The sequence below is a fragment of the Protopterus annectens genome, chromosome 14.part0 (assembly GCF_019279795.1).
Source record: "Protopterus annectens isolate FY-2018-M chromosome 14.part0, PAN1.0, whole genome shotgun sequence".
NCBI lineage: Eukaryota > Metazoa > Chordata > Ceratodontiformes > Protopteridae > Protopterus > Protopterus annectens.
In genome coordinates, this window is record NC_056748.1 from 658,224,127 (window position 1) to 658,252,002 (window position 27,876).

At 42.3% G+C, this 27,876-nt stretch overlaps 1 protein-coding gene across 1 annotated transcript in view; it reads right to left on the reverse strand.

Moving 5' to 3' along the window:
- Positions 1–27,876, reverse strand: part of BICC1 (BicC family RNA binding protein 1) — a 1,908,684-nt gene that overhangs the window by 1,038,830 nt on the left and 841,978 nt on the right. The window contains exon 6 of the mRNA XM_044056407.1: positions 9,148–9,201. Within this exon, the coding sequence (XP_043912342.1) occupies positions 9,148–9,201 (54 nt within the window). The remainder of the gene's footprint in view (positions 1–9,147; positions 9,202–27,876) is intronic.

The window sequence follows — 27,876 nt, forward strand, 5'->3', positions numbered from 1 at the left end:
TAACCTTAATATACCTGAGGAGGCAGGCATGGTAGTGAAGGTTACTTGTGATTTTTTTCATTGTATATAGTGCTCTGCAATTGCAAAGCTCTCCAGGGACCTAAAGAGAAAGACTAGCATTACAGCTAAAGGAGTGGACTAGTGGTCTTGGAAAGTTTTAAAAGGCAAGCTGACTGAAAGCCTGTAGTTTGTCATATGAGTTGACAAGGATGTACCACCTTGTGCAAGACCTCAATATATTACATTTACTACACAAGTCATAAAATGAGTTATATGCTTAATGTAAACTAAGCCACTTTTTGTACTACAGGCACTACAGTATTTACTGCTCAAAATCTGTAACACTCTCTTTGCTTTATATTAAAACATAAGATGCACATCTAAAAAAAAAAGAGTCTAAAATGTCAGTTGGGCTGAGCTACACAACATAAGTCATATACATTAGTAACATGCAATTTTACTAAAATTTAAAATAAATTAGTCTTAGAAATAATTCCAGATTTACAGATTAACAAAGTTACAAATCTTCAGCAGTAAAACATCTTACACAACATATCTGACAAGAAACACACAGTGAGAAATCCAGCCTGACTACTGCATTCATTTACACCAGGTAGAAAAACGGACAAGATAATAGCAAGGGATATGAGCTTGATGGTACTCAAGTGCTAAAAGAGGTTTTAAGAGTCAAGAGCGAGTAAAGACTGTAGTGATCCTCCCAAATGACTTGTTGGAATTTACAATCTCCCAAAAGTATTACCTGGATTACAGCTTCATAATGTTTGTATTAGTAATTAAATGGAGATGAACTTCTTTCGGCTGCTCCCGCTACGGGTCGCCACAGCAGATCAACTGTTTCCATTTCTTCCTGTCCTCTGCATCTTGCTCTGTTACACCAACCACCTGCATGTCCTCTCTCACCACATCCATAAACGTTATCTTAGGCCTTCCTCTTTTCCCGTTACCTGGCAGCTTCATCCTTAGCATCTTTTTCCCCAATAAACTCTGCGTACTTCCTCAGCACATGTCCAAACCAACGTAATCTTGCCTCTCTGGCTTTGTCTCCAAACCTTCCAACCTGGGCTGATCCTCTAAATACACTTATTCCTAATCCTGTCCATCCTCGTCACACCCAGTGCAAATCTTAACATCTTCAACTCTGTCACGTCAAGCTCTGACTCCTGCCTTTTTGTGAATGCCACTGTCTCCAACCCATGTAACATAGCTGGTCTCACTACCCTCTTGTAGACTTTCCCTTTCACTCTCACTGGTACTTGTCTGTCACAAATCACTCCTGACACTCTTCTCCATCCACTCCATCCTGCCTGTACTCTCTTCTTCACCTCTCTTCCACACACACCATTACTCTGAACTGTTGATCCCAAGTACTTAAACTCATTCACCTTCGCCACCTCTACTCCCTGCATCCTCACCATTCCTCTACCCTCCCTCTCATTCACACACATATATTCTTAGTCCTGCTGACCTTTATTCCTCTTCTCTCTAGAGCATATCTCCACCTCTCCAGGGTCTCCTCCACCTGTTCCCTACTCTCACTACAGATCACAATGTCATATGCAAACATCATAGTCTACGGGGACTCCTGATCTCGTCTGTCAACCTATCACCAAAATGGAGATTAACAAATGTATGTATTGCATGAAACTTAGTGATTATACTTCAATATAGAGAAAAAGATAGCTGGTTACATGCTACTCTAGCAACAGACCCGATATTCACAGCATTTAGAAAGGTGCTTAACTGTTAAGCACCTTTCCTAGCATTGTGAATATTGGGTCTCATGCTAGGAACCAAGCACTTACACAGTGTCAAACAAACACAGCAGAAGCAAAAACAGCTTAGTTTCTGCCCACTATGCTTGACTACAAAGCATCTTTGTGTTTAGCTCATAATTTTCCCTGTCCCTCATACATGTGTCCAATTGTCTGGCAAATAAGTCAGGATTAGTCAGTCAGACAAAAATAAACACAGTTCTAACTCTTTTTGTTGTTCAGTACATATGTATGCAAATCCTGATGCTCTGTTAACATTTTAATTGAAAAGAGCAATATTTAAAATTATCTCTGCTTTTGATCCACATGAACACTAAATAAATAAGTGGATAGGTGTGCTGCTACCGTACTTGCCAGTGTTCACTTAGGGTTTTGCACTTTATCTGTTCTCTTCTATAACTCGTAATAAAGTCAAATGCACTGAAAAGAATTAAGATTGGATCTCATAATCTTAACCCTAAATTGTGTTCTTGACAAGGAGACCAAGATTCACCTACAGAGTAAATTTCTTGGTATCCATGTCTCTAACATCCCTTAGCTAGGATTGCAGACCTAATCATAATCTTCTATTTATGGCACTTCTGGCAGGGAGAGAGGCTAGATTAACACTGAAGTTCATGACAGTGAGCAACTTGGATTATTTAGTGGGAAACATCTTTGACAATATATTAAAGATTTTGCCATTAGTGAAAGATGCAAAGTAGTCACAAAATATTGGCAGTCACATCTGGCCTTAGGCCAGCTGAGTGAAAAATGGCTCCACACACATGGCAGGATTGCAGCTTAAAACAATTCTTCAGCTTGAAACTGTAGCAAGCTGTTTACTACAAACACAAGCAAATATAATTCTAGCATTTGTTAAAATACCAGCATTTCTAGCACTACATGCCAACACCATCAGCACCCAGTGCCAAACATAGCACAATGCAGCTGCCTTGGACCCTATCAATGCTGCTGTTTAGCTGCTATCTTTGTGATGTCAAAAATGCCACCAGAAACAGCAGCCTCAGTTAAAAAAAGGGCAAAGTGCCCAAAATAATAGCAGAAAAGGTCATATCCAATGGCGATGGGCTGTAGTGCACTATTGACTCATTTACGAAGTTGCAAAGATATTGGAGCTTCATAAATGAATACTTGTAATCCAAAAGTGCACTCATGTTAGAAGTAAAGCTCAGTGGGGCAGTAAAGTACTAAACATGCCTTTTTGTGCAGGGAGGAGGTCATCTACTGCCCATGGCACCACAGAGATAGAACAGTACTGCAACAACAGTAACCAATATAGTTTAAAGATTACTGGATATAGGCTGGCATGCTGGGATTGATCATCTGTACAGCAGAGTAAATAACTTGTTTAAAACGTGATTGAGCAGCATATGCATTTAAAGCAGACAGAGTGGAGATGATTGATGGCAATAGTGCTTAACTGTGGTCAGTAAAATGAGAAAGTATAAGGCAGGTAGCATGTAGAAAGTAATCTCTCATTGCAGTTGAAATGTGAGTGACAGAGGTTTTCCTATTCTATTCTTTTTTTCTTATTCCTGCCACTATGACTTTAATTTATAATGCTTTGTTTCTACCATTCCATAGTTTTTCATTAACCACCACCTATACAATGCAAGTGTAATGTGATCAACTAATTTCCCCTTGTTCATTAAATGGGAGAAAGTAGCTTGACAGTAATGAGACAGGGTGGGACACATGACATAGGAAAGAGTAAAGAAAAATTACAGGTGTGACTATGGAAGAATTATGCATGCTTATGGTGGTAAAGACACCCTGAGTAGAACATGACATCAGTGATTGTTTTTCTTATTTTTCAGTACTACACTAAGGATAGTATGAAGGGGTTATGAGAAGGGAGGCAAAAGTTCTGAAAGTAACAGGCTGAAGAATAGGTGTTAGGAGAAAATGACAGTTGGATCTTAGGGACATGCAACAATGACTGCAGTACACAATGTAAGAAGATGTACAGTACAGGAGCCAAGTAAAAGAAATAAGGGGATGGGATGTTACTTTATGGCAGGCTAATGGAGATGTGACCAACGAGCCGTGGATAAAGATAATATAAATTTTCCATCTCTTAGTGGGATTACTTATTAAAGACAAGGTTAGTGCACTCAGCCTCATAGTTTTTTCAAAGCCCCTGAGCACTGTCTGGTTAAGTGACTTGCTCAGAATCATACTGTTGGCAAAAGGAGGCTAAAGGAGTCAAACCTAGAATACATGTAGCAGCATGTTAACAACTTATAACCTTAATCCTCTGTGCTATCTGCCAGATATTAGTCTGTAGGGATGACAAAAAGTCACAGCACACTTTCCTCAGATACTGACACTAAGTCCAGCTTACCTTCATAGTGGTTCTGGTGAGCTGACCTAAGCAAGGGAACTGCTGTCCTCCAGCTGGTTGACGTGGAAAGCTGAGCTGAGGGTTTATAGTAAATCTAGGGAATCTTGAAGAGCAGGGAGTCAAAGTGGTTGCAGCTGGTAATAGACTGAGTGTGAGTGTGAGAGTGAGAGTGAGAGTGAGAGTGAGTGTGAGTGAGAGTGAGTGTGAGTGAGAGAGAGAATGAGAGCGAGTGAGCGACAGAGTGAATGCGTGTGAGAGAGAGAGAGAGAGTGAGAGAGAGAGAGTGAGAGAGAGAGAGAGTGTGAGAGAGAGAGAGAGAGAGTGTGTGAGAGAGAGAGTGAGAGTGAGAGTGAGTGAGTGAGAGTGAGTGAGTGAGAGTGAGTGAGAGTGAGTGAGTGAGAGTGAGTGAGTGAGAGTGAGTGAGTGAGTGAGAGTGAGTGAGTGAGAGTGAGTGAGTGAGAGTGAGTGAGTGAGAGTGAGTGAGTGAGAGTGAGTGAGAGTGAGTGAGAGTGAGTGAGAGTGAGAGAGTGAGTGAGAGTGAGTGAGAGAGTGAGAGAGTGAGAGAGAGTGAGAGAGAGTGAGAGAGTGAGTGAGTGAGAGAGAGTGAGTGAGAGAGAGTGAGTGAGAGTGAGTGAGAGAGAGTGAGTGAGAGAGAGTGAGTGAGAGTGAGTGAGAGTGAGTGAGAGTGAGTGAGTGAGAGTGAGTGAGAGTGAGTGAGAGTGAGTGAGTGAGAGTGAGTGAGAGTGAGTGAGAGTGAGTGAGAGTGAGTGAGTGAGTGAGAGTGAGTGAGAGTGAGTGAGAGTGAGTGAGAGTGAGTTTTTTTTTTTTTAACTTCAGTTTCAATGAAAAATTGTTCATGCATATTTATAGGGGCATGAATAAACACTAATTTGCTAACACATTGGCAGCTAAGGGCTGCCTACACTGCACTGCAGGTATGGGAAAACAAAACCGTGTAGTATTTCTGGGGTCTATATCACCACATCAAATGGTGATAAGTTTGAATGCCCTTTGTTTGAACCTAAAAGTCCAAAAACCCTAAACAGTGAACTTATGGAACAGCGATTTTTTTCCCCAGGAAAAAAAAAAAAAACACTTCTCCGTGAAAAAAAAAATCACAACTTTAAAGCAAACTGACATGGGGTGCTGTGTCCCACACACATCCCCCTACTTAAAAATACCAAGTCCGAGATTGCACTACAGTGGAGGAAATAGCAAAGCCCAGAAGATGGCCCACAAATTTTTTTCCCTGGGAAAAAAATCGATGTTCCGTAACTTTGCGGTTAAGGGCTTTCAGACTTTTCGGTTCGAACAAAGGGCATTCGAACTTATCACCATTCGATGTGGTGATATAGACCGGATATCTGTCGTTATTAAGCACCATGCAGTTTATAAGGAATTTACAATGGTTGCTTCATAATAAGATGAACAATAGCCGCAAGAACAAGAGCACAGGGTTTGGAGAAGTGACACTAAGGTACAACTCTGGGAAGCTCAACATATGAAAGACTCAACAAGTATAGTGAAATATTAGTTACCCTTTTACAATTACAATGTACATACAACCAGTCCAGTGGTTACAACCTGCAACCCACATGTGGCAACAGCTTCAGAAAAATGCACAGGTGTTTTCTCTATAAATAAGCTCCATGACACACATGCTCTCACACACACACACACAGGACATGAAATGAAAGTTTTTTATGAAAATGGAAACTAATCAGTCTTGGAACACACATTTACTACAGGCCATTTCATAAACATAATGCACTGACTGCCTCTACCTACCTGCCTGCATTTTTATACAGCATATGTTTTATATCTCGTGTAAAACAGCAAGAAGTGGACATAAGAGGAAACAATATGTTCTGCGTCTATTGTCTGGAATAAATTTATAACTTATTTGCATAAATTTACAGACAGAGATGAATGAACTGTTGGTTAACATTTACTTACAAATTGAACTCTAGTAATACTATTTTTCTAATAAGCACAGTTATGCTAGTTGTACTGAAATTTTGCACAAGACGTTTATTAGTGTTAAGTTAAACAATACCTTAATGGTGGGCAAAGGACTGAAAACAAGAATACATCTTATCTCCACCTCCTACTCATGATTTTCATAAATAAAACAGACAGGATGCAAAAGCTCCAGCTTGTGGATACAGCCATACAGCTTTGCTGTCCACAGATGCTGCTGTGATTTCATGTGCAGTGGAGCACTTTGTTACATAATGTGAAGTGGAGCTAACTGGTTGCGAGATAATTGGATGCACTTATTGATGGCCCACATCTCAACCAATAATTTCCCCAAAGCTAGTGCAAGCTTGGAGATGATCATATTTAATATGGGAGTGCTGAAGTAAAGCCTTCTGAATGAATGTATGATGGGCTTGCAATGCAGTATCATCCAAGCCTATCTTTAATGTTTGATTCATAAATATGGATTTGCGGTCTATATTACTAAATCGATTATCTATGACTAAATCTAGATTGAATGCTCCCCAGGCTAGTGAAATCAGACAAGATATACATACTAAATCTAGAGTACTTGATAATAGTTTTCAATCTTACTCACAAACACTGGCTAATCTACAATGTATGTACTTGTACCTGTGTACTATGTGCATATTCTACCTATGTTCCAAATTTCAGCTGTACACCATAAATCTATTAATTACCTTTATTTTTAAATTAATATTTTTTTGTTTGTTCTCTCCACTTTAACTGTTGATGTGCCGCATACCACTGTAAAAACATGTCTTTTGTAATTTGTGTGTATACTGATTATGTCTAAGTAACTAAATGTATCTGTATTTTTTCTTTGTGAAGCTTTTCTCCCCAGGCCTCTGCTGAAAAAGGGCCTTTTCGGCTCAGTCAGACACCCCTGGTTAACAAATGTAAAATAAAATAAAATAAATAAATATTACGTGACCGAACAGTGAAATGTTCGAACACTTAATAATTGACCCCTAAATGTCGAATCGTCGGAATGTCGAACGGTTCAGTGGAGATCTCTGTACAGTGTGGACATGGAAGTTTTCCATTGTCTGTACTGTAGTGCGATCTCAGAGTTGGCATATGTAGGTAGCGGCGGTTGGGGGGGCGCAAGGGGCTTGCCCCCCCTGCTTAGAGCATTTTTATGCTTTGCTTGGGTGTTTTGTTGCCGTTCAACATTACAGTGTTTTGACATTTAGGGCTCGACATTTTAACATTTCATTGTTCGATCACGTAATATAAACGCGGATTTACGGACAATGTCATCATCACTTTTACAAGCAATATCTAAAGCTGAAGGTATGAACAAATTCTCTCTTAATTCCAGGTTATGGTTATCTCCTGGAAAATTGGATCATTCATGACCGGTAAGAAAGAAATGCCTACCCCAACAGGAAGGCTTGCAGCACACAGAGATCCTTTTTTTATGAGTTAACAGTAGTGGGTGTTGAGAGACTGACAGTTCACAGTTTAGTACTAAGCTAACGGCCCTTGCAAGCCATTTTAAGCCTAGCCAGTTATCCCTTGTGCGACTCAAACCCTGCACCTTGTATTTGTAAGGCAAACACCCTAGCCATTAAGCCACCCTCCCCGACTTATGGATTACTCATGCTGTGTTGGCAGTACTACAAGCCCACAGATCTCGCCTTGTGGAGGTGAAGCAGGACCCGAGAGAGAGAGGATGGAACTCCTCAGTTAACTGGTCAATGTTCCCATCAGAAACAATGTCACAGTCTTTGGGTAGTGACTGAAAACATGTCATCACAGATGCAAGCACTAGGAATAAGGCTTCTCAGCATGACTGTTGGGCTCATTTGTTGTAATAATGTAGGGGAACAGCCACTGGTTCTTTGGGCCAAGAAAGGTTAAGAGCTGTGGGCTTGGCACCTAGTAAGGACATCTGATAGGGAAACCTGTGCTACTTACAGGTCGTAATGATGAGATCCCATGGTAGATCTGGGACATGGTGGGAAAGATTATATCTTCCTGCTGGCTTGGGGAACCGACAGGATACATTGCACTTTGCTCAGATACAAAACGTGTAAGGTCTCCCTTGGCTTTTTGCCAAAGGAGCCCTCCTCATGGAGATGATTAAGAAAATAAATTGATGGATGTGCAGGTGTGTGCGCTCACATGTGGGTACAGCAGCAATGTGCAAGTGGGTACTGTGACAATGTGCATAACTGCTTATTATTAGTACGCTTCTCCAGGTGTATTGGAAGATTGTTGTCTAAAGCTGGAATGAATAAGAAGATAGTGGATGTAGAGTATTCTTACAATGGATGTGTTCATATCTGTCAGTATACATGTAGATGCCTTCATGCGAGTCTCTGTGGACACCACTATCTAGCAAAAAATGCTCAGTATGGCACAACCACAAATTATAGCAGCTAGGTTAGGTAACTCGTGCAGATTGTGCCTATGTGTGCACCTCTGAAGAGGGGTGACTGCCTGCACACATTCTTCTACTAACACACATATAAGTTCATGCATGATTATGAAACACATTATAAACAGACCAGTGCAACTTGGTTTACCTGAATATGGTGAGTTGGGCTGTTACTTTACTTTTTGTGAATACCACCCAATGAGTCAAGCAGAAACTACAACTGTTAGGAAAGCATGACTGCTGACATCATACAGATGGAACTGAAACAAATCTTGACACGCTATCTTTAAAAAAACATAATTATATACAGAAATGAAATGGAAATTGAACTTGTAGATATTTTATTAAACAAGTAAGCAAAAGCAGATTCTACAGTGAAAAGTGGAAAAGGTATATATAGATATATACACACACACATATATATATATATATATATATATACACTCAACATTAATTCAGCTGAATGCAGAAAATGTTGACTGTACAGTGTCAAAGGACAAAAAACAGTTTTATGGTCTCCTCGAAAATCAAAACTTTAATCCTGCCATAGGAAATAATTAAAATAATCTGAGTGTACAAAGAAACCACAAGTTTTACTAAATGCATAGAAATGAACTTACTCTAATTCTTGCTCTGGCAGACTCCACTCCAGCTGGCTGTCCTGCAATAGATACCTGCAAAAGGGAAACACACATTTAGATGCAACACACTATGCAGTGTCCTATCTTCATAAGGTCTATTCAAACCAAGTACAACCAAATTGAGTGTGAAACAAATTTCTGTACTAACAGATAAGTCCAAATCAAAGAAATGCATAAGAACATTTAAAACTGAAATACATAATCGGGCATTTAAGTAAATATTTAAAATTTCTGACTAAACAATTTACTAATCTACAGCACCCACTAGATGGCTGATAAGTATAGCAAAATCCACACAATGATCATCTAAGTACATGAAGTCTCTGCAGTGATGTGTAAACAACTTTATGATACTTATGTGACATGCTAAATACCAAAAGCGACAGACTCACACAAGCCGTGGAAGATAAGTTTTTATTACTAAAACAGCATACCAAAAACACAAGTGCTTCCGTCCCTTCAAAGAGACTTCATCAAATTAAAATCATCCTACTCCAATCCTTTTTATATGATTCTGAACAAGTTTATTACAATCAAATAAATTTAAATCACTAAAATTCCATACTTAAAGCTACATATTTAAAATACTTTTCTTCATTATCCTTTATGTAATGGCCTTCCCGTACTCTGTCTGCATTACCATAAACAATTCCTAAAAGACTAATTTTTAAAATACATAAAAACAAGTCCTTCAATAAATTTCCATATAAATAAAAAGTCATACACAACAATGAATAGAGACAAATGCCCTATGTGCTAACTTTAAAAAGTTCACCTGCGCTATCTTAGAAAAAATTTAAATAATTCCGAGGGGTGGTGACTGGCAAAGAGTGCTTTATAAAGGGAATTAATGTGGCAGTTGAGGCTAAATGCCACATTTTCCCCTGGTCTTAATGACCAAGTATCCACTGGACCGGTATAAAAAGACAAAGCGGAAGTTTTAATATAATTATTTAAATAGGATGTGGTAAAACAAACGTATATATTTATATTCACTGTTGTGTATGACTATATTTATATGGAAATTTATTGAGGAACATGTATTCATGTATTTTAAAAATATGACTTTTTGTTTATGGTAATGCAGACCAAGTACGAGAAGGCCATTACATAAAGGATAGTGAAAAGATTTTAAATACGTAGCTTTAAGTATGGCATTTTAACTATTTAAACTTATTTATTGACTTAATGATTGCAATTAACTTGTTTGGAATTATACAAAAACTATTGGAGTAGGATGTTTTTTATCTGATGAGTTGTCTTTGAAGGGACGAGTGCATTTGATGTGCTGTTTTAGTAATAAAAACAATCTTCCACGACTTGTGCGAGTCGGTCGCTTTTGGTATTATTTGGCTAGTTTTGTGTTGTACTTTTGGATTTTTAGTACTGTTACATGACTTGCTTTGTGCGTGGTGGTGGAGGGATGTAGTTTGCAGTGACAAGATTTTAAATGCTCTTCATAGGCAGGTAAGCATCCTTGAGCATTAAACTTGTAAAGCATTTAAGATTCCCGCATGTTGAATAATAAAAAGTTCAAGCAGGCTAACAATGCATTATATTTTTCCATTCAGTGACCCTGAATAGCAATGACAATGGTACAAATATGTGGTCCACCCTCAAACTTAAATAAAGCTTTTGGTTTTACAGCAATATCGAAGACAGTTATACACTAATAAAGCAAACACACACTCAGGAGCGCCAACACTGTTAAATGATGTAGATTTCAATGTTAGTTCAACAAATTCATTACAACTATGTCCTTCATTTGTTTTCACTTCAATATGATACTGGTATTCATTTGTTTTTATACAAAGTAAAAACACTCATCTCGTGGGAATTCTACAAACTACCTCAACCTTCTTATTGAACAGGAGAGTACTCAACAGGAACAGCTTTCCACAAGACACTTCCAGACAATTCAAAAAAATATATGGAGGTAGGGGAATTAAGTCAGTCAATCTGTGCAGAACACAAACATAAGTCAGGTGAAGCTGAACTGCAGAAGCAAAAACAAACTACACTGTAATCTGAATAATTATTCTAAGCAGACTTTACTTCTTTGTAAACTGGTGCACAGCAAGTTTTGTGATAAGCGGTCCCAATAGACGAGTAGTACCAGTGTAAGGACTTAGAAATACCTCTCGAAGCAACACGATTTCCATGCATTAAAATTTGTCTCCCATGTTTCTATTATGAGAATGAAATTGTCTCTAGTAGTAATCCAGCATAAAATACAGACTACGAGGATTCCCACAGACATGGAGTTGGAGGTTTTAAAGGCAGAGAAAAGATGAAAAGGTACAAACAGATCACAACACATTGACAGTAAGTATTACATGCAACAAAAACACCACAGGAAATAAAACGGTACATTTTGGTAGTTTACCATTGTTGCTGATGATCTATCTGATGATTGACTGAGGATTTATGGATTTTGGTTATCTGCAAGCAAGAGACTTGCAGAACTAATGTTATTAATGTATCTGGTGGTGTTCCTGATTACCACTGGATTTCCCTTTTAAAGTGCTTTATTAATCCACTGAAGGCTGAAGTTGAACTGAACTGCCAGAGCTATGTTTTGTTTTTGGTGAACTTGCCAGATGTCATGGTGGATAACATTGTGCTAACGATTTAGACTGTAGTACTAGTTAGACAAAAACATATTAATGCTAGCTAGGGTCTACAGGATTCCACTTCAGTATGACGGTTCTCTTTTTCTTTCTTAGCTTGTCATCAAAGTGTATGAGAATCCTTAATAAAGCGCTTGAAATAAAGTGTGAAAAAAACATATCCGCTAGCTTTCTTACTTTATATTTGTGCACAGTTTTACCTGTGTAATTATAAAGAGCCAAAAATAACAGAAAATGCATCCGGCAACTGTATTTTCGTAAAGTTACACACACACTTAAACCACTAAGAACATTAGATATTAAATACTGATGACAACTTGATCATTTATAAATGTTAACTTTTACTGTCCAGTGAGATGTTGCAGAATTTAACATTTACTGATTTTGAGTATTCCAAAAAGGCCACTGACTGAGAAGTATGTTAGCACTCTCATAACAGGAGAGCCATTAATTGATGAAAACATCTAGTAACAGAAAAACATTTAAATTCAGTTTCTGCCATAAGATTATTCTGTGTACACGGACTCAGCAGAAATTCATTGGGAAGCAGACCACTGTACGGTGCCATTGCAAGTAATAGCTTCAAACAACTTTGAAGAGAAAATTTCTCAGATACACGGAGATCTTTAAAATAAGTGGGATCCCAGACAAATACATAAAATCAAATGAGGACAGACTTGAAAATCAGAGAAAGCACTGAATTGTTCTGATGTGTTAGCCAAGCTGCAGAGGTCAGACAGAAAAAGAGAACACAAGAACTTTTAAAAAACATGTTTGATCTGTAGGTCAGAGAAAAGGGGAAAAATGAGGAGTATAGCCACCTCTGTGAAGCTGGAAGGAACAGACTGTATAAGCATTATGAAGACCACTGTCATCAGCTGGACTGGTGTCTCATCAGCACTACTGACAGAAATGGCATACGGTGCAGACATCCCAAGAAGTCTCTTAAGAAAGTAGCCAAGACCAATAGTTGTGAAGAAACAAACATACAAACAAAAGGAGGTCTTGTTAACTAAAATCTGTCAGATAGGAAATGTTTTGAAAGTAAGAGACACCAGAATTTTTGTAGGAAATGTGTGAGTGCTAAGGGTCATAACTTTAAAGTTCACAGGTTGTTACTAAGCTAATGACTGCTAGGGGGCCCTTACAAGCCTAGCCTTTTGCACCACAAAATCCATTTGGATTCAAAGTACCATGGGTGTCTATTGGGAGGGGCATGTTAGAAGGACAGTAACTAAGGGATCTATATTGGGGGATATTAGGATAATACTCTTCTTATTGACAGCCTCTGTCCATAAGAGACACAAGGGCCAGAATGGGGATAATTTTTTGATTTCCATTCAATTATCAAGGTTTTGTTTGAATACAGTCAGATTAGCTCTATTTTACACATATGGGAGCCTATTCAGGTCTATATCACCATTTAGAATGGTGAAAATGCAAAACGCTGAAAATATCGAAAGTTCACAAGAACAAACTTGTGTTTTTGGGGTCGCGGTACAGTGAGGATTGGGATATTTGTCCTTTCTTCACTGTAGTGCGACCTTGGACTTGGAATATATATTTAAGCAGGGTGTGTGGGGGGCGCAGCCCACCACAATAACAAGGTCATTCTCGTGAACTTTCGATATTTTCAATGTTCAGCTTATCACCATTTGATATGGTGATATAGACCCGCCTATTCCATACCATGGGGATCCTTTGAGAAACATCTGTCTCTCCAGCACATTCTTTTTATGTCACAAGCAAAGTTCAGATCCCTGGATATAGTGCTACTTGTGGTGTTTGTTTTGTACATGTGCAACAGATCCATCAGGGCTGGGTCTTAGGAAGCCCTGAAAGCCAGGCAAAGATCCCTCTCAGCAGTCTTTAGGAGACCAATTACAGATAGACAGCCCTGAGGTGATCAGTGTAGGACATGGTATTCATGCTCTGAATTCTCCTGGTTAGAAACCTTTGTAGGCATTCGAACAGTGTTCTCAAATTGTCTACTTCCTATGATAGCCTACTGCAAACTGCAAGGTATTCACATTTTTCCTGACGTTCTCATCTTTGCAAAGTCTTTCTCACTGTGTCATGAATCCCTCATTTGGGTAAGGCATTTTCTACACAGGCTAGGATTGCAAAAGAACATTTATAGGTTCATAGGTTGATACTAGGCTATCAGTCCTAGGGCCTATATAAGCCTAGCCATAACAATTCCCTGGCTGTTTCTTCCCACACTATTTACTTCCCTGGACCCGTCTAGCAGGGCGACTGACATGACCCCTGAGGTGAATTTCTTTTCTCCCATCAAATCATCAAGGTTTCTTTTGAAGAGGGCCAATGAGGTGCACTGCTTGACATGTGTAGGCAGTCTATTCCAGAGTCTGGGGAGTCTCTGGGTCAGGAACCTATCCCTCCAGCATGTTTTGTTTATTGTGATAAGGTTTAGATCCCTGGAGTGTGTGGCTCTAAGGGATTGGGATTTCTTTAAGTGTAGCATGTCCAATAGCCCTGGGTTTTACATGGCCTTGTATGTTAAGCAGAGATCGCCTCGGAGTAGATGATATGCGACAGAGTATAGCTGGAGTTTTTTAAGGCGGTCAACATAGGGCATCTGCTTTAGGCCTGTGATTCTTTTAGTGAGGTATTTCTGTGGCCTTTCCAGTTGTTGCAGATGTCTTGAGAGGTGCATACCAAATGGGGCGTTGCATTCTATAATGGGTCTAATGAGGGTTGAGTACAGTGGGACAATGGCCTCCTTTTTCCGGATAAAAAGCCCTTAGTGATGAGGTGTGCCACATAGAAGGATTTCCTGACTGTTGTGGCGATGTGGTTATTGAAGGTGAGACCACAGTCTCTTATCACGCTTTCGGTGTTTAGTGTACTGCCATTATGTGGTAATGCATGGGTACATGTTTTTTCCCAACGGGGATAACTATACATTTCTTGGCATTGAGCTTGAGCCCAACCAAGCATCTGTTTCTGTAAGGCCCTTTTGTAGAGTATCAACATAATTTGGGAATTCATTAAATGGCTCCCAGTTTGCAGTCATCTGTGAACTTTGTTAGCCAGTGTCCCTTAGTGTTGGCCTGTACTTCAGAGAAGTAGATGTCAAACAAGAGAGGTCCCAGGACTGAACCCTGAGGTACTCCACTTGTCTGGAGCTGGATTTGGAGTCAGCTACTTTTACAGTGTGGGTTCTGTCAGTAAGCCAGTTGGCAACCCATCGAGTGACATGGGGATTAATGCCCAGCTTAGTAAGTTTACCTATGATTCCAGAGTGGGGGATGGTGTCAAAAGTCTTGGCGAGGTCCAGATAGGCTGTGTGGACTGCCTTACCCTCATCCATGGCTCTGGTCTTTTCAGGCTTGTTGGCTGTTGGTGAAACACCCACCAGGAGGAGAAAACGCCGAGAGAAGAAAGGAGCCACTTTTGAGATTTCAAGTATTTTTCCTCTGTTTATTTGCTAAGTTGTTCTGCATAGCTGCCTATTTTGAGCATTTTCTGGCTTGTTAAACTTGATTTCTGCATTAGTAACTATATTTAGAGCACAACCTAGAGCTGTTTACTGAATTTCCTGTTTGCACTTATTTTTAAAATCGTTTTTTTCTCAAAACTTGCATTTTACCCGTCTTTGGCCTAGCACTCTTGTGTGGGGTCATTTACTGCACTGTTATAACTTGTTGATACTTGTGAACCTCTGCTATCTCTGAAAAAAAACAAAAAAACAAAAAAAAATCTTGCTTTTTTCCCCACTTTTCTGATATTTAAAAAAGTTCAGTTACAGGCTTGCTGTTCTTGAACTGTCTGTAAATTTCTTGGAGGCCATTTTTTGCTTGGGCTAAAGGGAAGTCTCTCTGTTGATCAGTGGCAGTGAAAAACACTGAGCAGCCTGCCTGCCCCTGTGGGAGTGGTTACTGACTTGAAACTGTTGTTTTATTGGCCATTTTGGGTCAATTCCTAACTCCTTCATCTTCCTCTCTTAAAACCTGGTTGCCTCGTGGTTTTGGCGTCTTTTCAGGCTTGTTGGCTGTTGAAGCACACACCAAGAGGAGAAAACGCTGAGAGACGAAAGGAGCCACTTTTGAAATTTTAAGTATTTTTCCTCTTGTTTATTTAGTTTTTTTGCACAGCCGCCTATTTTGAGCATTTTCTGGCTTGTTAAACTTGATTTCTGCATTAGTAACTGTATTTAGAGCACAACCTAGAGCTGTTTACTGAATTTCCTGTTTGCACTTATTTTTAAAATCGTTTTTTTCTCAAAATTTGCATTTCATCTGTCTTTGGCCTAGCACTCTTGTGTGGGGTCATTTACTGCACTGTTATAACTTGTTGATACTTGTGAACCTCTGCTATCTCTGGAAAAAAAAAAACAAAAAAAAAAAAATCTTGCTTTTTTCCCCACTTTTCTGAGATTTAAAAAAGTTCAGTTACAGGTTTGCTGTTCTTGAACTGTTTGCAAGTTTCTTGGAGGCCATTTTTTGCTTGGGCTAAAGGGAAGTCTCTCTGTTGATCAGTCGCAGTGAAAAACATTGAGCAGCCTGCCTGCCCCTGTGGCAGTGGTTACTGACTTTTGGGTCAATTCCTAACTCCTTCATCTTCCTCTCTTAAAACCCTATTTTGCGCGTTTTTGTGCATAGCGTTACAGCGGGCAGCATCGCCTAATTTGGTTTAAACTATTCCTGGCTCCACAAAGTCTGCTCGTCACTTTTTCCCTTAGAACTGCTCTCTCTCTAAATTTAAACACCATATTCTCATTCTAAGGCCCTTCACTGGTCCAATTAAGTAATCCTACAAGTTAGCACTATTAAACCATAAGCACTACTTACTCTTATACTCTCTACGATTACCCTGTCCTCTATTGGTCCATCTTAAATTCAGTTTCCCTATATTACTCTAGCATGTCCAAAGGTCAGTCAATGGTTTCCTCTCCAGTCCAGCTGGTGAATCTGGGAATTTTGAGGCAATGTTACAACTGTCTCGTGTACACGGACAACCCTCTCCTCCTCCAAACAGGTTCAAATGTATGTGAGAGATGCAACTATTTAGCCAAACTGGAGGCTGAGCGCTCTCATCTCAAAATGGGCGTAACCAGTCAGGAGGAGAAGGTAACCTCACACAACACAATTCCAGTATCACATAGTCCCACCACATCAGTGAACCAAACACAAATACACAAAAACATACTCGGAGGCTCTAAATAAAAATCTACCTAAGCAACAGAGACCTCCAAAGCAGACATCCAAGCAAACGCTACCTCAAAACAAAACACGCACAACACATAGCCCACAAAGTCAGTGTGCCAAGCAGCCACAGCCCTTAAGGCTGAATAACACACCTGTTACTCTTGTAATAGGTGACTCTATTGTCAAACACACTGACGTCCCGCTCACCAGACTGAATAAAGTGAAGGTCACGGTGAGCTGCCTGTCGGGTGCTAGGATCCGCCACATAACGCAAGCACTCAGGTCACTCCAAAGCAAATACAAATATGACTCAGTCATTGTACATGCTGGTGTGAATGACCTGAGACGTACCTCCCTGGACTACATGAAAAGAGACATAGAGGAGCTCTCTGATCATGTAGCCCAGGCTGGTATGACCCTAACCTTGAGCAGCATCTTACCCTCACCTAGAATGATGCCACAGTACAAAGACAAAATGATCGATTTCAATAATTGGCTAAAATTTTGGTGTCATTCAAAGGGGATCCAGTGTCTGTCAGCCTGGGATGACATGCTCGACAAGCCACGTTGCTTCGCTAGGGACGGCTTGCACCTGTCACCACTGGGCTTTCGGATATTGGCAAAGGCTCTTGCCACCCCCCATAGTGCCTTTTTTAGGCAAGGCTCAAAAGTCAAACCCACCCCCATAGACAGCACAAGGAAAGTACAGTTTTGTACCTACCATAAATGTAGATGTCCGATAGATATGCAACTGCAGTCCTGACATATGGGTTGTCCTGCCTCAGGCAGCCCTTCGGTCGGCCAGATTCCAAAGTCTGGGTCCGGCGTCGGCCGAGATCGCCTCCTCCCCGTCAGAGCGGCTGGAGTATAAAGGCATCAGCCGACACCATCTTCTTCAGTGTTTCTTGCCCCAGATGCCAGGTGCCCTCCAATGAAGGCTAAATTTGGTGAATGGATAAACAGATAAAACCAGACATGCACAACAGTAATAAACAGATACACCATAACATATATCCCCAGCTGATAGGTAAGGGGAGAAAGGACCCAAAAAGGGAAAAACAGAGGGGTAGGAGGGAGGGAAAACCTGACTGCAGTTGCATATCTATCGGACATCTACATTTATGGTAGGTACAAAACTGTACTATGTCCTTCAAGAATGCAACTGCAGTCCTGACATATGGGTTGAATACCATAGCCAAGCTGGGGGTGGTAGGACTAAGCAAGAGATGGTGTAGCTAGAAGGCCCTGCAGGACTGCCGAAGCAAAGCCTGCTCGGGATCTGGAGTATAATGGCAGGTTGTAGTGTTTGGTAAATGTATGCACGGAGCTCCATGTAGCAGCCTCTAGAATATCTTTTGTAGCCACTCCTCTTAGAAAGGCTGTGGATGTGGCCATAGCTCTGGTGGAGTGTGGTCTAATATTAGCTGGCACAATTTTTCCATGAAAAGAATAACAGAATCTGATGCAGTGCCCAATCCATTTTGAGATAGTTTGTTTGGTGACTGCTTTTCCTCGCACTCCAGCAGCATAGGCTACAAACAGTTGGTCAGACTTCCTGGTGGACTTTGTTCTGTCCAAGTAGTAGCGTAGTTGTCTGTGAATGTCTAAAGTATGCAGCAGCCTTTCCCCTTTATTTTGAGGGTTAGGAAAGAAAGTAGGCAGGTGAATTGCGAAAACACAGGTGGATCACAGTTGTAATGTGCTGAGATAGCTGAAGCGTGGATTTTGATGGAAGAGTATGAGAGGCCACTGTGAAACATTTCTGCCAAGCATTCTAATATCTGAGGTATGTTCACCAATGATGCATCCTGGCCCTTGTTGACATTCCAGATGGTGAATCTCTTCCATTTGGCCGAATAGGTTTTTCTGGTGGAAGGTCTGCGTGCCTCCAGCAAAATTTCCTGAACTTTTTCGGAGAGGGAATCCTGGGTCTGAGTCATGGAACTCTCCAAGCTGTCAGCTTTAAGGTTTGCAGGTTCTGATGAACAGTCTTGTAACTGTGTTGAGTCAGGAGCAGAGGCCATTGAGGCAAGGGCCACGGTTTGGTGTGAGTTATGCTCAGTAGTAGTGGATACCAGTGTTGCCTTGGCCAGTCTGGAGCTATCAAGATTCCTCTTGGTTGTTCTGCCTTGATCTTCAGTAACACCTTGGTGAGCAAAGGTAGAGGAGGGAATGCATAAATTGTTAGAGCATTCCAGCTGAAGGAAAGAGCATCTGTTCTCCAAGCTAGAGGATGGTGTATCCTTGTGCAGAACCTTTCCAGGTGATTGAGATGAGATGCAAAGAGGTCTATGTCTGGTCTTCCCCATGCAGATGCTATCTGTGAGAAAATGCGTGGGTGTAGCATCCATTCGTGTGGATCCAAGAAATTTCTGCTCAACCTGTCTGCCAGAACATTGTCCTTGCCTGGAACAAACTGGGATTGCAAGTAGATGTTCAGTTTCAGGGACTTTTCCCAAAGAATCACTGTTAGTCTGCAGAGGGGGTAGGAATGAGTGCCCCCTTGTTTGTTTATGTACCACATGACAGTGGTGTTGTCTGTCCTTATTAGCAGATGACCTTGCTGAAGAGATTTTCCAAAGGCTTCTATTGCATGTATCACTGCCAACATCTCTTTTTGATTTATGTGCTGATGCATCTCCATGGGAGTCCATTGCCCTTGGATGCATCGGCCGTCCATGTGCGCCCCCCATCCAAGGTCTGAGGCGTCTGTTGTAATAGTTTGAGTTGTTGGAGGTTTGTTGAAAAGCATGCCTTCGTTTAAGTGACTTGCTTGAGCCCACCACAAAAATTCCCTTTGCAGGCATGGTATGAGTGGTATTATGTCTTCTAGGTTGTGACTGTGTTGCGACCACAAGCTTTTTAGGTACCATTGCAGCTTTCTCATGTGTAGTCTTGCCAGAGGGATTAGAAGAATGCAAGATGCCATGAACCCCAGGGCCTGCAGGGTCTTCCTTGCGGTCAGGTGGGTTAATTTTGCTAGGCCTTTGAAGTAAGCTGTTAAATGCTCTTGTTTCTCCTCTGTGAGGAAAGCCATTTGTAGCTGTGTCCAGTTTTGCTCCTAGAAATATAATCTCTTGGGATGGCAGTAATCTTGATTTTTGAATGTTGACTGTGTATCCCAAAGCCTGCAGCAATTGAATGACGTAATCCAAGTGTTTTATCAAGGTCTGTTTGCTGTCTGCTTGTATTAGGCAGTCGTCCAGGTAAGGGTATATTTGAATCCCCTGGAGTCTGCAATGTGCCACTACTGATGCCAGGCATTTCGTGAATAATCTGGGCGCAGTAGATAAGCCAAACGGCAATGCTGAGAATTGATAGTGCTCTGTTCCTGCAAGAAATCTGAGGTATCTTCTGCAACTGTGTCTGACAGGGACATGCAGGTATGCCTCCTTGAGGTCCAGAGTAACCAGCCAAGACCCCTTGCCCAGCATGGGAAGAAGTTGCTGTAATGTCAGCATCTTGAATTTTGGCACCATGAGAAAAGTATTTAGAATGGACAAGTCCAATATAGGCCTCCATTGTTTTTCTTTTCTTGGAACAAGGAACAGTCTTGAATAAAATCCCTGGCCTTGTTCCTGAGGAAGAACCTTCTCTATTGCTTTCATTTGTAACAGCTTTGAGACTTCTATGAGTGCCTCTGCCCTTTGATTTTGTGGCAGGTTTGGCATGCCTTGTCCTGTTGGTAAGGTATGGAAGTGGAACCTGTAACCTCTGTCTATTATGTCCAGAATCCAATTGTCCTTTGTTATAATGTGCCAGTTTTTTGAGAATAGAGATAATTTTCCGCCTAGAGGTGCTTCTCTTTGAGCCTTGGTAGGCGGAGTGAAAGGTAAGTCATTGTGATTGTCCCTGTGGTGCAGGTGAACTACCTGCGCCACTTCTCTGATTTTGTGGTTGCCACTGGCGTCCCCTGTAGGAGCCTCGGTATTGCCCTCTACCTCTTGCACGCCTGTTCTTTCCCCTTTGAAACTTGTCAGAGTCTGGAAAGGACCAATTCTTTGAAGGCCAATTCCTGCTGAACCTTGGTGGCTGAACCTGGAGGAAATCCTTTATTGTCTGTACTGATTTTGCCTTCTCTTCAATAGATTTCAACACATCCTGAGCATTAGCACCAAAAAGCTTCTGTTTATCCAGAGGTGCGTCCAGGAGCTTTACTTTAACATGATCTGGCAGTGGCTGTTCTTTCAACCAAGCAGATAACAGCCCCTGTCATAGCTGCCCTACATGAAGCCTCCAATGCATCATAACCACACCGTAGAAAATGATTACTAACCTGCTGGGTATTATGAACCAAATCCTGCAATGCCTTTCTATCTATAGGCTCAGGAGAGGCTATCTTTTTCTGCAAATCATCCAGTAAATAATCCTGGTACTGAAACATATGAAAAAGGCAGTTAAGTGACCTCATGGCAAGGGTGGAAGAGGTATAAACTTTTTTACCCCATCTCTCCAGGGACCTTGCTTCCCTGTCAGCTGGCAGTGGATTCTTGGCTGAGGAGGTAGCCACTCCTTTGGGGCCCTGTGAAATAGTTTCTAGATCCACAGAGTGGGCCTTAAAGAGATGCTTGTGAGTGTCAGGGACCCTGTAATATCGGTCTGGCTTGACAGGAGCAGGAGGGAGAGAATCAGGGGAAGCACTGGAGTCGGAGAAAACATCATCCAGGACATCCAAGACTGGAGGGATAGCTAAAGGTCTGTGCTGGGGTAACTTAAGGAAGGTATGTAGCCTTTTCCTAGAATCAGAAAATTCCTGACCCTGCCACTTAAAATGTTCCCTCATGGAGTGGAGGACTTCACCGAAAGAAAAATCCTCTGGAGGAGAGGCAGAGGGAATAGATTCCTCAGCATCAGAGTCCTCATAGGCCTGGAAGGATTCTTCTTGGGTATCTGAATGCTCTGAATCCCCAGAGGCTTCATCTGAAGAGAGGTTGTCTGCCTGCTCAGTTCTAGGCCTTTTTTCTGCAGGCGACTGAGAACCTCTGTCCAGGTGAGGCTGAGACCCCCTGATAAGAGAGATAAGATCTGCAGCCAGAGACATGATTTGTCTGTCAGAAGAAGGGGCCTGAGAAGAAGGTTTAGGATGGGCCTTGGCCTGACTGGCGGCCTTAGCACATGCAAAGGCCTTGATTGACATGGATACAGGAGGCCTAGCTGCCCCACGTGCAGGGGTAACTCTGTCCATGGGAATGGTGTCGGGTAGATCCAGAACTTCGGTTTCCGGAGGAAAATCAACAACCGGCACCAGTGTATTCTCCGAGACAGAGGGATGAGTTAACGCGGTGTCGTCAGCCTGGAGCGGTTGAATTACTGCTTCCGAAGGGACCGAAGCACTCGCAGAGGGCTTAGGTGTTATATCGGTGGAAGACGCGGGCCGAGGATGTCGGTCCCTGTCCTTACGTTTTTTGGTAGTTTGTGCTGTCGGATGTTCCGACGGCATGTTGTAAGCGTAGGATTCGCCAAAAAAGTCTTCGGCAAACTCTGCCCGGCGCCTGAGAGTGCGCTTATTATAGCAAGCACAGGCAGCACAGGCCGAGACGTCGTGGTCTGGGCCCAGGCAAGGGAGGCAGTAAGAATGAAAGTCCTTATGAGGTATTTGTTTACCACAAGACAAACAATTAACTTTCTCAATTTGTTCTGACATCGGCTGAGGCAAGAAAAAATGTTCCCCAACAGGGTACGTAGCTTTTAGATGACTTCGGTAACTGAAAACACAGGAGCTGACTGACCGGCACTTGCGAACTGCTTCTGCTTCGGGCACCGCGCGGCAAGAAAGACTGAAGATGACGTCGGCTGATGCCTTTATACTCCAGCCGCTCTGACGTCGGGGAGGAGACATTGGCCGACGCCGGACCCAGACTTTGGAATCTGGCCGACCGAAAGGCTGCCTGAGGCAGGACAACCCATATGTCAGGACTGCAGTTGCATTCTTGAAGGACATCAAGAAACTAAGGGTAATGCTGCTTAATGCCAGAAGTCTTAACCTCAAGATGCACGCACTCGAAGCTCTCCTCAGTATGGAGAACATCGATATCTAGCAGTGGCAGAAACCTGGTTCAAGGCTCCAGAAAGCACCCCAGCACTACCAGGCTATACCTCATATCATGCTTTTCGGCCCCAAAACCCGGACCGAACCATAAAAGGAGGGGGAGTTTCCATATTTATCAAGGATATCCACACCTCCAGGTTAGTGGCATTGCATGAAGTATCGGAGACCATCCATGTGCAACTAACAGTGGGCAAGACTGCTTTTCAGTTTATAGCATCCTACAGACCACCCTCTCATAGTCAGGAATCCCACTCGGCTTTCCTGAAAACATTGGAGAACATGAAGATCTCTCCGAACACCATTATATTGGGTGACTTCAACTACCCAAACATTGACTGGGAGCACTACTCAAGCCCCAGCACCTTAGACCAAAGGTTCCTGGAAATTATAAACTCAAATGCTATGGAACAACTAGTCACCACTCCCACAAGAGGGGACAACATACTAAACCTGATTATTACCAACATGGGGACTCTCTGCTCCACATCAGAAGTATATCCCTCATTGGTAAGATCAGACCATAAATTAATTTCACTGGATGTCCACATCTCGATCCCACCCCCAGCCCAGAAAACCACAGTGAAAAACTTCTCAAAAGCGAACTTCTCACTTCTCAAAACCGAAGTGGAATCCTTCAAGGCCCCAGGGCCAGTGGAAACTACGGCCCAAACTGCAGAATCCTATATAAATGCATTCTACGGACATCTCCAGGAATGCATGGATCATGCTATCCCAAACAAAACCAAGACCCAATCATCCAAAGGCAGGCGTCCAGTCTGGTGGACCCCTGCCATAAATAAACTGTACAACAGAAGGAGGAAGCTACTACATGATAGAGCAAAATCCCTGAAAGGGAAGGCATCTCTGATCAGTACTAGCAAAAAATTACGATCCCTCATAAAATCCTCCAAGGCCAGCTTAGAGAGAAAAATTGCACAGGACACCAAAGACAATCATAAGGCTTTTTTCAGTTATGTTAGGAACCTGGGATGCAACTCCCAGACTTGTCCTGAGTCGATTCTAAATGACAAAAAATACACTGAACCCACAGACATCGCCAATATCCTGGCAGACAGGTTCAGTGCAAACTTCTCCACCCCTCCCCCCCAAAGGAGCAAGTATCTATACCGGCAGAGGGCTGCCTCCCAAACATCTCTGATGCTCAGGTGAAGGCTGCCCTCTCCAAAGCAAAAAACACTGCTTCCATGGGACCAGATGGCATCCCAGGTTGCGTCCTAGATGAACTCCAAGAGGAACTAATCCCTCAAATAAAACAGCTATACAATCTCAGCCTCACTACAGGATATGTGCCCACAGAATGGCGTACAGCAACAGTGGTCCCACTCCACAAAGGTGGAGCCTCTATGGACCCTGGAAACTATCACCCCATAAGCCTGACTAGCTTAGTCTGCAAGGCTATGGAGAGGATCATCATGGAGCTCATAAACAAAGACATTGGGGACCTACAGACATTAGATCCTACCCAGTTCGGCTTTGTCAAGGGCAGATCCTGCCTTTTGAACCTGGTTGACTTCTTCGAAACAGTCACCAAAGCCATAGATGAAGGGAAGGTAGTCCACACAGCCTATCTGGACCTTGCAAAGGCATTTGACACAATACCCCACTCGGGCATCATAGATAAGCTATCCAGCTTAAATATAAACCCCTATGTCACAAGATGGGTCGCAAACTGGCTCAAAGACAGAACCCACAGAGTGAGAGTTGCTGGAGCCATGTCAGACTCGAAACCGGTCACAAGTGGTGTCCCATAGGGTTCTGTCCTGGGACCACTCTTGTTCGGTATATACTTTTCCGAGGTACAGGCAAACGTGGGAGGACTATGGCTCACCAAGTTTGCAGACGAGTGCAAACTGGGCGCCATAATAGACTCTCCAGCTGACACAAACATCCTTCAAAAAGGTCTCAGAGACAGATAACTGGTGCCAGCACCATGGTTTAAAGCTAAATGCCAAAAAATGTATAGTCATACCCTTTGGCAAAAACAATGTGCCCACAAATTACCACATAGGCGGAAACCCATTAAGTACAGAGAAAGTTATTAGGGACCTGGGGACCCAAGTTGATAGCAATCTCTCCTTTGAAAATCACATTGCCAAGGTGGTTAGAAAGACCTTCTACATAGCCCACCTCATCACAAAGGGTTTCACATCTAGATCAAGAGAGGTAATCGTGCCCCTTTATTCATCCATCAGGCCCATCATAGAATACAATGCCCCTTTTGGGATGTACCTTACCCGACACCTGCAGCAATTAGAGAGACTCCAAAAGTATCTCACTAAGAGGATCAAGGGTCTCAAACAGATGCCATATGCTGCTCGGTTAAAAAAAACTCCAGCTCTACTCAGTTGCATACCGCCTACTTCGAGGCGATCTATGCCTGACATACAAAGCTATGTCAAATCCAGAATTAATGGACATGCTCCACATCAGTAAATCTAAATCCCTTAGAGCCACACGCTCAAGGGACTTGAACCTCAGCACAGAAATAAATAGAACTTGCAGAAGGGACAGGTTCATAACCCAGAGGCTCCCTTCCCTCTGGAATAGAATTCCAGTTCATGTGAGGCAGAGCACCTCACTGAATCTCTTCAAGAAGAATCTCGATAGGTGTATGGGGGATCGTAGGTTTGTCCCAGGGATTACTCCCGTGTCACTATTAGACAGAGGCACAGTAAACTAAACCTTAAAAAGGGCACAGTATACTCAAATCAAGGGGTGGTGTAAGCCATACAGAATCGGGCTAGGCTTATAATTGCCCCAGGGCAGATAGCCTAGTATGACCCTATGAACCCATGGAGACTGATTCGAAGAAGTCAAAGAAGTCAATCAGGTTCAGGAGACAAGATTGGCCCTTCACAAACCCAAACTGGGTGGGGTCCAGTGTTTTAAGGTTGCCAATGTCTGTTTATAAGTTCCATGGTAATACGTTCCATGGCCTTGCAGATCAGGCTGGTCAGACTGATGGGGCGGTAGTTCCCAGGATCCAAGGTGGATCCCCCCCTTGTGGAGTGAGATAACTGTAGCTGTGCTGCACTCAGTGGGCATAAAGCCTGAGGTGAGGGTATGACTAAACATGACACTTAAGTGAGGTGCCAGTTCATGTAGTACACAGCCCGGGATGTCATCTCCTCCCATGGATGCTGTATTCTTAGCTTTGGAAAGTGCGTTCTTTACCTGTGTGGCCATTACTGGAATTTGACAATCTCCCGGTATTGAGATGGGCCATTTAGGGGGTGAGGGGGGTGAAGTTGGCACTGAATCGATCTGCCAGGATATTGGCAATATCCTTGGGATCAGTATATTTAATGCCATTCTGTTGTAGCTCAAAGCAGATCTGAGCACTGCCATTTAGATTCTTGACAGCTATAGAATGCCTTGTGGTTGTCTTTGGAATCTTTGGCAATTTTATTTTCTTAACTAGCTTTGGAGGATTTTATGAGGGATCTTAGCTTCTTACGGAGTCTAGTAAGGGAGTTTTTTTGCATCCTGGGATTTTCCTCTTATGCAACAGTTTCTTCCTTTAGTTGTAAAGTTGGTTTATGGCAGGGGACCACCAGATTGACTTCCTTTTTTTGGAGGAGAGCATCTTGGTTCTATTTGGGATGGCACGATTTATGCATGAGTGGAAGTGCTTGTAACAGTGCCTTGGTGTAGGACTCAGCAGTCAAACCTTCAGTTCCCGTCTGCATAGATGTCGAGAAGTTTGCAACTTCTGACTTGAGTAGCATGAAGTTGGCTTTGGAGAAGTTTTTTTATGGAGGTTTCCTTACTGGGGGTGGGATGTGGATGTTAAGGGTGATTAGCTTATGGTCTGACCTGACCAACGAGGGTGTGACCACAGGTGTGGAGCATCGATTTCCCATGCTGGCAATGACCAGGTCTAGGATATTGGAGCACCTGCTGAGACCATGGATTAGTTGATCCAGGGCATTGGAATTTATGAATTCCAAGAACCGGTGGGCAAAGGTGTTGGTACAAGAGTAGTTTTCCCAGTTAATGGCAGGGTAGTTGAAATCACCCAGTATTAGGGTGTTTGGTTGTATATTAATATTTTCCAGTATGTTTAGAAAGGTGCAGTGAGAATCTTGGGGCATGGTGGGGGATCTGTTGCAAGCTCTTACCTAGTGTTAGTTGCACCTGGAGAATTTTAGACGCATTGTGTTGGGCAATTAACCTGGTGGTGTGAATATGGACACTCCTCCACCTTTAGTGTTTCAATCCTGGTTTGGCCAAAAAGTGTGGTAAGAGTTGTAGCCTGGTATTGCAGAGGTGCTCTCTGGAGCCTTGAACCAGGTCTCAGTTACTGTACAAATATCAATGTTGTCCATTTTTAGGAGTGCCTCGAGTGAGTGCATTTTGAGGTTTAGACTTCTAGCATTGAGTAGCATTACCTTCAGATTTTGCATCCTTGTATCTGTTACGGTGGTGGTTTTGTCCTTTGAACTTTGCCTAAAAAAGGTACTATAGGGGTGGCAAGAGCCTTTGCCAGTAACCTGAATCCCAGAGGTGACAGGTGCAGACCATCTCTGGCAAAGCATCATGGTCTGTTGACCATGTCATCTCAGGCAGATACTGGATCCCCTTTGAATGACACCAGAAGCTTAGCCAATTGTTGAAGTCAATCATTTTGTCCTTATATTGTGGTATCATTCTGGACGAAGGCAGAATGTTACTCAAGGCTAGGGTCATACCTGCCTGGGCCACATGATCCAAGAGCTCTTTCATATCTCTTTCCATGTAGTCCAAGGAGGTACGTCTCGCGTCATTCACTCCAACATGGACAATGACAGAGTCGTATTTGTACTTGTTGTGGAGTGACTTGAGTGCATGAGTTATG